The sequence below is a fragment of the Myxocyprinus asiaticus genome, chromosome 26 (assembly GCF_019703515.2).
Source record: "Myxocyprinus asiaticus isolate MX2 ecotype Aquarium Trade chromosome 26, UBuf_Myxa_2, whole genome shotgun sequence".
Classification (NCBI taxonomy): Eukaryota; Metazoa; Chordata; class Actinopteri; order Cypriniformes; family Catostomidae; genus Myxocyprinus; species Myxocyprinus asiaticus.
Window position 1 is genome coordinate 1,154,939 of NC_059369.1, and position 13,210 is coordinate 1,168,148.

General features: G+C 36.7%; 1 protein-coding gene across 3 annotated transcripts in view; it reads right to left on the reverse strand.

The window, feature by feature from the left end:
• The window catches only part of LOC127416879 (fibulin-7), a 30,212-nt gene extending 18,756 nt beyond the window's left edge, over positions 1 to 11,456 (reverse strand). For 2 of the 3 annotated variants that reach the window (XM_051656466.1, XM_051656464.1), the window contains exons 1-4: positions 11,278 to 11,456; positions 7,815 to 7,974; positions 6,554 to 6,724; positions 2,056 to 2,181 (exon numbers count right to left, since the gene is read on the reverse strand). In XM_051656466.1, coding sequence (XP_051512426.1) covers positions 2,056 to 2,181; positions 6,554 to 6,724; positions 7,815 to 7,974; positions 11,278 to 11,352 — 532 coding nt within the window. In that variant the 5' untranslated portion in view covers positions 11,353 to 11,456. The remainder of the gene's footprint in view (positions 1 to 2,055; positions 2,182 to 6,553; positions 6,725 to 7,814; positions 7,975 to 11,277) is intronic. The other variant, XM_051656465.1, reaches the window with a different exon arrangement.
• Between the last annotated feature and the right edge of the window lie 1,754 nt (positions 11,457 to 13,210).

Below are 13,210 nucleotides of genomic sequence, written 5' to 3' on the forward strand. Positions count from 1 at the left end.
GACCGGGTGAAACAACTGTGGGCTGAGTATGTTCAGGTACAGCACTATATACTGTATTACTGTTACTATTTGATGCATTGCCTACTTCATATGTATATTGGAACTACACAGTAAAAAGAACTAACCGAAATATATTTTTTTAGAGGGTGATGGTGCTTGATGCTGATGTGAACTATCACAAGTACATTTTTGTTGATGAAGCGGGCTTTAACCTGGAAAAAACTCGTCATCGTGGACGGACCCTCATTGGCCAATGGGCCACTGTCCAAGTGCCTGGACAACGTGGAGGAAACATCTCTACGTGCGCAGCTATCTCTGAAGCTGGTGTGGTAGGACATAGGCCATTACTTGGCTCCTACAACGCTGCACATCTCATTGAGTTTCACAATGAAATTGAGCTGGCCTGTCAAGGTGAAGGGGTCACCTATGTACTTGTTTAAGACAATGTCAGGTTCCACCATGCAGGGGTGGTTCAAGCATGGTTTCAGGCCCATCCCTGATTCATGACCCTCTACCTGCCCCCATACTCTCCTTTCCTCAACCCTATTGAGGAATTTTTTTCAGCATGGAGGTGGAAGGTCTATGATCGCCAACCCCTTGAGCGCACCACCCTCCTTCAGGCCATGGATGAGGCATGTGATGACATCAGTGTAGACCAATGTCAAGAATGGATTCGCCATGCCAAAAGGTTTTTCCCAAGGTGCATGAACAATGATGAAATTCATTGTGATGTGGACGAGAATCTATGGCCAAATTAGGCTTGATCCAAATTAATGTAATGTGTGCTAAATATTATGATTTGTTTTCTTTTAGTTAATTTGTTTTATTTAACTGTGTACATTTGTTTATAGAGAGTATACCTATGTTACAATTATATCTGAAAAACACAATTTGCCCAAATGATTGTAGAGGATGTCTTCATTGATCACAACTTGATTACATATAGTATAGATATTATGGAAATGATAGATTATGTAAATGTTGGGTAATGTAAGTGTATTGCCTAATGTGATAACTGTGTAATCTGTCTTTTACAGTACTGTAGCTGAAACATGTATCTTGCATTGTTTGTTATTGGATTCACTTGTAGTTAAAACGACTAAACTGAAAAGATATCATTATGTTGTGTTTTGGTGATTAAACAATATGTTCTTATGACATTTCACGAGAAACGTATATTTTGAATCAATGGTTGTGTGGTGAGAGATGTTTACAATCCAAATGAATGCACAATGGCAAGTTTTGAATGAAAGACTGGCTGCATTACAAGTGTGATGAGTTTGGAGTTATGTACTAAGAGTTGTGAGGTTTTAGCACATACTTGCGATAATAGTACCAAAGCGATCAACAAAAACTGTAAATACGTAGCTTGAGTGTAATTACAGCAGTGTATTTAGCGGTGAGAGGAAGTCAGTGTACCATCATTACCAATGTTTATTTCATTTCTATACGTGTGTGTGTGTGTGTGTGTGTGTGTGTGTGTGTGTGTGTGTGTGTGTGTGTGTGCACGCGCGTGCGTGCCTGTGAAAGAAAGTTCACCTCAAGACCAACCACATCCACAGAATAATTCATGGAAGACTGACTGTACACAGATCTCATGAACAATGAGATCACAGAGACACAATGTTATACTTTGGCAGGCTTAAGGGCCATTCATTACAAACACATTTTTGTTTCACTTTTTCTATATAAACATGCATTAGAGGTCTTTAGCCATTGTGCCCTGCCCTGCTGTTGCTAAAAAAAAAAAAAAACAGCTAAAACCAGCCTGAGGTGGTTTGCTGGTCTTACCAGTTTAGCTGGTCTCTCAGCCTGATGTCAGGCTGATGTTAAGCTAATCTGACTAGTCAGTCTGCTGTTCTCCCTGCCTGACCAGCTTAAGCGCCCCAAAACCAATCTAAAATCATCTAACCAAAACAGCTTAACCAGCTTAGCCAGACTGTGAGATTGCCTTACCATCTTAAGCTCCTTTTAGAGGGTAGTAAAATCTTTCACTCTCTATGAGGAAAATTGGAGACAGTAAAAGTGCTTCAAAGAAAGCAAATTCAAACCAACGTGTTGGTGTTGGAGATTGGCAGGTGGGTCCAGCCCAGCCATGGGGACAGACACAGCTGAATGCATTGACCTCATCTGTACAGGTTCCTCCATTAGCACAAGGTGTAGAAAGACACTCATTGATATCTGAGAGAGGAAAGAGAGTCAAAGAAATTTCAGAGCTCTAGAAGCAAAACAAAAACAGGCAAATTAAAGGTGCTCTGAACAAGAGGTTCTCAAACCTGTCCTGAGGCCTGACTAGTTGAACAAACTCAAACAGTAGATTTCAGGCAGACAAAACTACAGAGCCAAACCATTTTAGATCATGTTCAGTGGTCTTAAGACTTGCTATAATCATTCTCCATTAACTCAGTCAGTTTAATCCGGATTTCATGATTAAACCTGAAACGTGCACATGAAAGACTGATGTTTGCCACAAACAGCCAGTTTCATGAAACATTGAGAGAGTCTGTGTTATTGTCGCAAGAGAGTCAGTGTGATTTACTCTGTAGAAGATCAAGAGATCATGAAAAACTGAAAAATGTGAAAAAAATAAATAAATTAAAAACATTTACACAGCAAGGACAAACACCGCTGCTACCACAGAAGCTTGAGATATCTGCTACACTTAAAGCTATGCTTAAAGGAATAGTTCACCTCAAAATGATCATTTCTGATGATAATGTTAATTCTTGTCATTTACTTACCCTTATGTCATCTCAAGCTCATGTGACTTACTTTTTTCTAGGCGACACAAACAAAAACAATTGGGGGTGTTGAACATGGAAAACAAAATTACTATTATATCGATCTTGGGTAATCCGATCATAAGTGGTCCAGACTACAGTGAATTCAGAAACAGTAGATTGACGTCTCTTGAGCCAAACTTGGTCTGTGCTTACCGAAATTTGAAACACTGCCCCAGTGGCCAAATCGGGAAATGTTTTTGAACTTAAGCGCATATGTGAGCTCCAGTTTCCAGGTGAAATGTCCACAGAGGGGCACCAAAAGCTAGTTGTAAAGCGAGTTGTTTTTAGCGGTAAAGGATGTAATACAGTGCAGAGGAATGCATATTTTAATAACTCAAAACACCAACCCTAAACATAACTGTCAGTGGAGTAAAAACATTATTTTAGGGGGAAAATGGAAATTCCGAATTGCACTCATCACTGATTATGCAAACACAATGACTTTCTGGTTTCAACAAAGGACAAGAACCCAGATCTCCCACACCGCTAAAGGCCAGTTCACAGTGCCCCAACAAACGCCAACAGACACCAACACTTTAAACATTATGCAAAGCACTTCTGGTCACGAAGACCACAGGAGAAACTTGATGTATAAATCTGATGGTAGATGGCGCTTGTCAGTAACTTGGCATAATGGGTCTGATGTCAGGGTACTGGAACATTTGGAAGCAACATTCCGACTTTCCGCATGATCATGTTGAGTTGCCACATCTGGTCACCACTTCGGATTTTGATTCTCTTTTTTATGACTGCATACATCACTCACTATTTCAATGTGTTACTCAGTGACTAAAAACGGTTCAAGGAACGTAACCTAAAACCGAAAACGAATGGAATTTTTAGCAGAACGTAACCGAAAACTAGAGCAAAGTGATTTTCAATTGTTCGGGAGTGAAAACTTTATTTTTAAATGCTGGTAATCTGTTATAACTGGTTAAATTCGTTCTGATAATTTTTTCATAAAACTAAAGGCCAATGGGTTTATCCCCTACATTTTTTGGAACTACACCACTTCATGTTGCCCGGAAAAATGAAACATATGCTTTCCTGAAGGAAACTGCTGCATCACACATTTCTTTACCTAATCACCCATTGTGGATGTCGCATTCTCTGAATGAAGACCTGTAGAACTATGTATAAATACTACATAATGCTACATACAGTATACATGCACGGTTAATCCAGAAACAAGGAAAACATTATTAGAGGTAAAAATTAATACAGATTTGATGCTGTCAGGTTTTGACTCAGAAGCAGATCTGTCAATAAAATTATACTTAACTGTAAATTAACTGCTTGTTATGATTTCCATGCCGATAAATCCATCACACAAGAATATAAATAACTGCTTATTTTCACTTATTTTGATGAGGCAAGTGGTTTAATTTGGGCTTGTTTTTCCAGACCAGGTTGCTTGTTTCTCTTGCAAGATCTGGCAACACTGCAATTGGTATTTCACCCACCCCTTAGCGCAGCGTACTCTCATTTTAAAAATAATGTTATTAACTGTTCTTTTATTTTGTTCTAACCAGTAATCTTTTGGAAACGAGACTGCAGAACTTCTGAACTGGAATGAAAATATTTTGTTTTTAGTCCCTGGTGTTACTGAAAAGTATGCAAAAAATATGGGTCACCAGTTCTCCTGAATATTCTTTACTTTTAATTCAGCACAAACATTATGCTTAAAGCTTAATTCTCAGTTATTTCAGTCAAGCAGCTGTATTAAATGTTTCAGATGTGCAAGCTTCTCATCTGTGCACTGTATGTTGACATAAGGTCACACTGAAGAAGCTCCTTGAAGTCTTGAGCACAGTGCCGTTACTACCAGCAGTGCAGGTGGGGCAGCCGCACTGGGGCCCACGACGACCAGCTCCTCCCTTCATTTTTTCTTTAAATTCAAAAAACTAATGTATAGTCTATTACTAAACCTAAAATCTTATTATAAAACTGACTGGAAAAGAGACAAATTACTCATTTTATTCAATATATTGAATTATTCTGTGCATTTTTTTGTAAACTACCGTAGGGACTCTTGGGAAAACTGAGCCATTGTTGTATATCTGACGTAACTATTCAGTCCAAACGGGGTGTCAACCTTGCTGGTCAACGCTGGTTTACGCTGGTTAGAGCTGGTTTGGTGCTGGTATAACTGGTGGACCAACACAGACATGCTGTTTGCAAGAAGAAGAGAAAAAAACCTAGCTGGTGAAGCTGGTTGATCAGCATGGTCTTTCTGATAACACTACTTAAAGGAATAGTTCATCCAAAGATTCTCTCATTATTCACTCACCCTGATAGATAGAGCTCTGTCAGGTCCTTATAATGCAAGTAAACGGGTGCCAGCACTTTGACAGTCCAAAAGTCACATTTAGGCAGCATAAAAGTAATCCACATGACTCCAGTCGAACAAATTCTGAAGCGAATCGATAGGTTTATGTAAAAAACAAGTTGATAATTAAAATATTTTTAATCTGTGCATCCGTCCAAGGCTCTGATGCTGTTTGAAATGGCCGAAATCTCGGGTGACGTTCGTTCTTCTGTTGTAAATAAGCAGTGCTTCCGAATTCTCACGTGAACTCGCCGACGCGCTTTCATCACGTGACAGCTATGTGATGGGTCAACTGGTGGCAGGAGGCGCTTTTAAAAGTTAATAACGTTTTATCAATTTATTTTTTACAAAAACGTATTGATTTGCTTTAGAAAACATTCACTGATCGACTGGAGTCGAGTGGATTACTTTTATGCTGCCAAAATGTGACTTTTAGTCCGTCAAAGTGCTGGCACCCGTTTACTTGCATTATGAGGACCTGACAGAAATCTACTGTATCTTCTTCTAAAAATATTTGTGTTCTACTGAAGAAAGACAGTCATAAACAACTGGGATGGCATCAGGGTAAGTGAATAATGAGAGACTTGTCATTTTTGGGTGAACAATCCCTTTAAGAAGCCTGGTGGAGACACCCGCACGCCAGCATCCTATACTGAGGGACCCGCACCTGAAATACAACATAAGCTGGTGACCAGCAATACTGGTCTTTTCAGCAGGGTTTTGCAGTCAGCTACTGTGAAAATAATTTTACAGCCTGATCTGATTTCTCCATTGCCATTGTATTTCCCCTTTATTAATGCGAGTAAAGAGTTGCCAAATGCAGATGCAGTGACATGGCCAGAAACCTTTTTAAACATTTTTAATGAGAGCAGAGTGGAGTAGATTAGAGTCAACATTAGCAAGTGACAGCAGAGAATTGCACTGAGAAGTGCACAAAAGAACACTTGTATGCAATAATTAATGAATGAGACACAATAAGTCGATTTTCAACTAATGCTGCCAAGTATGGAATGGACTTTACAAACAGAAGAAGACAACCTACAGAGTCTGTACATAATTGTGGTGCAGACTGTAGACTTGCAGAAAAAAGCATATTACAATCTTGAATCTTGACATTTTAGCTTTAGACAATTTGGATATGATTCGAGCACGCAATATATTTGGCTGCTGAATTAGAGCTTATTAGAGATTTTGAAAGGAAACAGACGTGTAATTCTAGAACAGGGTGTGCAGGCCTTTAATGGTAGTGAGACATTTGATTTGAATAAGTTCTTGTGACAAATAATTAAGAGCTCCTCTAAAAATTATTACAAAGGCAATAGGATTACTGTGAATCTTTCTTTTTTCTATATATATATATATATATATATATATATATATATATATATATATATATATATTACAAACTTAATAGATTGAGAAGTGTTGTTTTCTGTGACACCTTTGCAGAGTGGTTGTTGACCAGTCCAGCTGAGTGAATCTTTACACCGCCGAGTCTCTGAGCCCACTAGCTCATAGCCCACGTCACACAGGAAGTGAACATCATGACCAGGGAGCAGAACTGTCCCCAGCTTTCTGCCATTGACTGGAGTGTCCAGGTTTGGGCAAGTGACTGTGCAATAGAAAAAACACAGGTAACATGAACACAGGTAAAGTGAAGAGAAAATTTAATTAACAGTGTGTCCTATACTTCAATTGCACTATTGTTTGGTTTGTTTCATCACATTTTATTTGACACTTTCCACAAATATGGTATACATTGGTATCAGATTACTTTTTATTTAAAGCATTTTTTTTTACTTACTGTGAGATCTATTAGACATGTTAGATAATCTATTATAACATTATTTGGACCATTTCTACAGCATGTTTGAAAGGCAAGTAAATAATCTCATTCTATTTTCTAAATTTTTTTAAAAATATTGTAATTTTATTGATGTCAAGCCCAACCTAAGTTATTGTAAGAAAAAAAATGATAAATGAAAATGACAAATATCTTTAATTTATGGGACGTATTTATAAGAGCGCTGTTGTTCTGAATATCAGCACGGCTGTATCGGACAGGTAATCACAGCCATTCTGATATTCAGACCAACAGCATGTGATTGCAAGTGTTGTATTGCTTTTATACAATTACAAACAAGTAAACAATAACTTAAGTTTCAGACAAAAAAAAAAAAAAAAAAACCCTAAACATCAAGCACAACTCCACTTTCTGCACCCCCAGCCCCTACTAAGTGATAACAAAAATGCTCTTTTTTTTTTTTTTCTTTTTGGCTAGAAAAGAAGCTTTGAGTTCTGAAACTTGCAGTATGTTTTTATGATAAAATTACCTCTCATATATCAAAATATCAGGGGAAATTGGATTCCTCATGACATGACCCCTTTAATGTTTATTGCAAAAAAAAAAAAAAAAAAAAAAAACGAAATCCAACAAAACAGGGTTTAAAAATAGTATATTCGCACAAGTTGTGGTAAGAGGGTTGCAAAAATTGCACACCTTAAATAAAATCAATAGAAAATAACATTGCTCCTATAATATTTTGTCCTCCTTAGGTGAGCAAACTACATTTTCTGAAGGTAAACACGTTTTACTGACCATTTGTTGAAAAAGATTTGTAAGTTTAGGGCTATATTTGTGGAAAGTGCCATAGAGCCTTTCTATAGTATGACTTCTGGAGCCAGTCTCATGTAATACATACAGTTCTTTGGTTTAGCGGGCAGGTGAGCAACACTGTACTGCAGTAGATTGAGTTTCTTCCTCAGAGTACGAAGACTCTGCAGATATGAGGCTTCCTGCGCTGAAAGAAGTTTATGAACTTGTTGAATTGAGCTCTGTAGTTCCTGTTTACCGGCACATTCCTGGGGAAACAGACATACTGTCTTCACAGTGCTAGAATTTAGTCTCAGCTTACTGTGTTTGTCAGAAATGTGCAAATCCATTCATACTGGTTAGTTGGCTTGAGGGATCATCAACAAGTGGACAAACACGTTAAGACAAGGAAAAACGTGTCCATGGAAAGACTTGTATGAGAGAAATATATGCTGTAGGTATAGGAAAAACTATACACGTACATTTCAAATAAAATTCCTGATAAACTCCTTTCTGTCTGAATAGTCACATAATTTAATGTAATCTGTGAGAGAATTTTAAGTTTGTGCAAAATTGCATGCATTGTTAGGGTTCAGCAGTCAAGCTCCAATTAAACAAGACATTCATTTTCAGTAAGTTGATCCACCTAGCTAGCTGTGAATTTGTAGTCCAATTGGCAGCAAAACACATCTATTGTGTTAAGTTACGTCAGTCAAGAGAAATTTCAACATGAAAATGGCCTTACATTAGTGGTTGAACTTGCCAAAGCAAAAACACCACTAACTGCAGGTGACTTATTTTCAAAGAAATAAAGTAGAAAGAGTACTTTTAATTTGGTCTGTCTGTATAACCTTCAGATTTCAAGCTTTTTAAACTGTTTTTAATTTTCAGGCAAGGCTCAACCAAGCCAAGATCAAAGTTTGTTTAGATGAACTTTCCTTTTCTAGACATTGTAATAGTTTATTTCTTTACAGAACAAGACCAGTAAGTTTAAATGTTGAAATGAAAAGATGGCAAAGCTGGTTAGCAGAAATACGGATATGAATAGCACAGATGTAAAGCACATTCCAGTTTTGGTGGTGGAGTGAGCTACCACCCTAATGAGGTAAACTAGAAGTTTTATGAAGTGTACCAGTGTGCTGCTGCTCTGAACGTCTGAGGAATTTTAGCCATGAATGCAAGGTTGTACTGACTGGCTGAATGAGCGGTCTGTATACAAAGCTTAACGTGCACTGTATGAAAAGTGCAAAGATATGTTGCTGGCTCTTATCTTGATGTGCATTTTCCACATTATCCATTCTCTGTTTCAATCATGAAATGAGGCAAAACTGGGAGACACGCCAGTGATTAGCAGCATATTTATCAATCAGTCTAAACTCCATACTATTTAATGATCTTAAGTTAACTTCTATTTATTTAATTAAATATTTTCATATCTTTCCAGATATCTTTGCTTTGCACTTTTTCATTGTTTCCATACACTGCAAATAATCAGTATCTTTGTCTTGTCTTCAGTAAAAATATCATGACATCAAAACTTACCATGTTTTCAGAGAATGTGTCTTCACTATAAGTGTAATCTGTAAAGATTCTTTCACTAGTTTAAAGCATGAAGAAGTGAAAAACAAGTGAAAAAAATCTGATAGTGGAGCAAGACACAGTACAAATATTCAAACATTTCTTCAATTAATTCTATACAGCAACAAAGGCAGAAATTCCAGCATTTCTTCCTTCCTTCCTTCTTATTGGCTGGGATTGAGGGGAAGGGCACTATGGCTTTGTTCACACGAATATGATTTTTTTGAGTGACTGTTCAAACTGCAAGTTATATGTGGCCAGATCAGATTTTTTATGTTCAGACTACAGTCGGTTTTGCGATCATGTCCACATTAGTTGTCATGGTAACACAGCAAACTTGTGTATATTCACCATGCATGAGATTTTAGCAATGGATGTTTTACCATTGATTATGCTTTTCATGAGGGCAGTATCCAAATATGAACTTCACAGACAACGGCTTAAAAATGGGAGAGGTGGCATATGCAAAGTTTGTTGCTGCTAGTGTTGTTGCTGCCCGTTTTAGCAGGGACATCCATCCATAATTGACGTCTTTTATCTTTGGGTCCTGTATTTTAGCAGAGAGTGAATTATCCCATATTGAAGGCTATGTGTCCTGTATTAAAGCATAAAAAGGTCAGATGGTGAGACGAGGACCCGCGTCCCGTATTCGTATGACATTCAATACTTTATCACGTTGTGGTTTCTTGCAACCGGTATGGGTTACTGCACCTTAGCTCATCTCTTTGGGTAAGTTAAGCCTATGTCTGTATTATTATAAAAGGTTTGGAGTGCTTTGCATGCCCTGTAACATATAAATGACATATGAGTGATGATCTCTATACCCTGTTTACCTTCCACTGTGAGAGTTTTGTAGGGTTGAAATAAATCAGGCTGAACTCACTTTTGAAGTAATTTTTATTGAAAATTCTGTTTGTAACAATCCTACTGTGTGCCATCATTATTGTATTAAATTCTATGTGCCCTGTGAAGGCATTAATTATGCTGTTCAGAGCGCAGTATATTTTCTCATCGTAAAACCAGACGTACTTCAACTGTTGTGCACTTAAACAACAAAATGGCTACCTACTGTACATGTTTGTTACACCATATAACTTTGATTTGGTGGACAAATGTGTTTTTAAATATTAACAATATTTTAAACACAATTGTTTCACTCCTTATTTTTTTAAGAAATAATTACAAAAGATTGTTCGCAGTACTCATACCAACATTTTGTTTTTCAAGAATTTCAGCTTTTAATAAGACTTTGATTATTTTAACTGTCTCCATACTGTTACACCACTTGACATTTCTTTAAGCTCCAGAATAAAATATTATAATGAGTTAAAACTCAGAAATTGAAAATATGCTCATCGTAGAAGAGGTGTATTCAGTAATTGTTATTGTGGATTGATTTTATTTTATTTTTTATTATTTATTTTGTTTATTTTTTTTACTTTTGAATAATTTAGTAGAACTGGATATCAAAATGATTTTTTTTTTTTTTGTTTTTTTAAGATTTCCAACTTGAAAACCTGTGAACTTATTTAGCCATATTTTACCATACAAGAAAAAAAAAAACTTGTCTAGTTCTCTTGTTTGGCTTTCTACTTACTCGGACAAATATCAGATGCATTTACATTGAAGAATACCTTTACAATAACTTTTGGCATGCTTGATGCATTCAAAACCTACTAAATATCATGAGGGAGTGACCACAGTATTGCCATGTACATAGAAGGTTTTGCTTTAACCCTTGACCAGTTACTCTAAATGCAACTACTTTCTAGTGAATTCACATTTCGAGTCACTGAATTCCATCTCTTTGCTGAATAACTTTTTATGTGACAATACCATTAGTTATTTAGAGTTAGCTGGTTTAGAGGGAGATATCAAAGTAAACTATAAGCTTTTTCTCAAATTGTGTAAATTACACAATAAAGAAACATACATTTTGCAAGGCAGCTCTTTAATATTTGCTTGTTATGGAAATCTTGATGCGTATCACTCACCTGAGCCAGCATGGTATAAACCTGACAGATAAAAATTGAAAGCAGTACACAGTATCTTCGGTTCATCTTCTTCATAGAATCATCAAGATCTTCTTCATTAAATTGATAGACTGACACATTGATGATGTTTTAAAATGTTGTTGTGTAGTGGATTCCGTCATGCAAAGGCTCTTTGGCTGTATCTGTACAGCTCCATCTGTAAGATGCTTTCAAAATGAGACTGTTGCTACTCTTGACAAGAGGTTATTTTATAAAGGACGCCTCAGGCACTGACTCCCCCCAATAAACCACAGGTCAGTTGGAGTATATGCTGTAACAGAAAATGAAACTGTAATGTCTGTAATATTTTAAAGTAATCATTGTGCGGTTTGATGAAAAACGTGATTGTAGATTATACCTTAAAAATATTATTTGTCTTTAGACCCACATTGAGCAAGTCAAATGTGACTATGGCAAAGAAAAAAAAACTTGGGGAGAGGGGGATGGGTGGCAGTTCCCCTCTGGATAAACAGCATGAATTTAATGCCAATATTAGTTATCTATGTGCAAGTCATGGTTTAAATGAGTAAACTGAGTAGATGTTGGAGGCCAATGTTTAAGCCAAGGATTTTGTGTTAACTGTAAGATTAATGACTTAATGTCTTAAAGTCCATCCTGAATTAACAGCGGAATTGCAAACAGATGCATTGTCTTTTGTTATTTGGCTTATGAAGGCTTTAGTTGACATTAATTTATTGTCTATGTATTCCATTTTAAGAGAATGTAGTCCGTACTATGACCAAGAAGATACAAGTAACAGTCAGTGATGGGCATTGCAGTCTGGCTGGAAGCTTGTGGCTGCTCATTTCTGTGAAGTTCATCCTAAATCCAATGTTTAGGCTGTGGCCAGTGAAGTGTCCCATGTCTTGAAGTTGGTATCAGTTGTTTAAGCTCTGTGAAGTCCATCGTAGTAGACTGTAGTGATGTCTGGCTAGCATAGACTGCAGTTAGTAGTCATCACTCTGCTACACGTAGCAGTGGGAGTCGGACATCGGGCAGGACCGGAACTGGATCTGGCAGGTTCTAGTAACTTCAGGAAAAGTATCAAATATAATAATAATAGTGTAGATGGCATTCTTTTAAAGTGGAGTTACAGAATATGAGAAGTGTTTCTGTTCCAGCAGACCTAACTAAAGCAGCATAACTATGAGATGATGGATAAATTAGGTGTATGCCTGGCTGAAGAGATGAGTCTTTAGTCTAGACTTAAACTGATAGAGTGTGTTTGAGTTCCAAACAATGATAGGAAGACTATTGCATAGTTTAGGAGCTAATTAGGAAAAGGATCTACCACCTTTTGTGGATTTTGATATTTTGTGTATTATTAACAGGTTGTAATTTTGTGATTGTAGTGAACGTGATGTTTTAGAAGGTCACTTAAGTACTGCAGAGCTAGACCATTCAAAGCTTTGTAAGTAATTAATAGAATTTTAAAATTAATATGAACTTAACAAGTAGCCAATGTGGTGATGATAAAATGGAGCTAATATGATCATATTTCTTGGTTCTAGTCAGCACTCTGGCTGCTACATTTTTAACCAATTGAAGTTTATTTATTGAGCCTGTGGGACGTCCTCACAGTAATGCATTACAATAATCTAGTCTTGAGGTCATGATCGCATTGATTTGTTTTTCGGCATCAGCAACAGAGAGCATGTGTCGTAACTTAGCAATATTTCTAAAGTGGTAGAATATTGTTCTAAAAACATTAGAAATGTGATTTTCAAAGGACAGATTGCTATAAAAAAAAAAAAATATTTCTTTTATTTAGCATTAGCAAAATCAACATGAAGTCAAAATGTACTGTATTTATTTTCTTAAGACACATTACTGGTCTTATTGAACACAATTAATCAGTTTATGTTATTCCAACCATTATCTATATCTGTTTCTA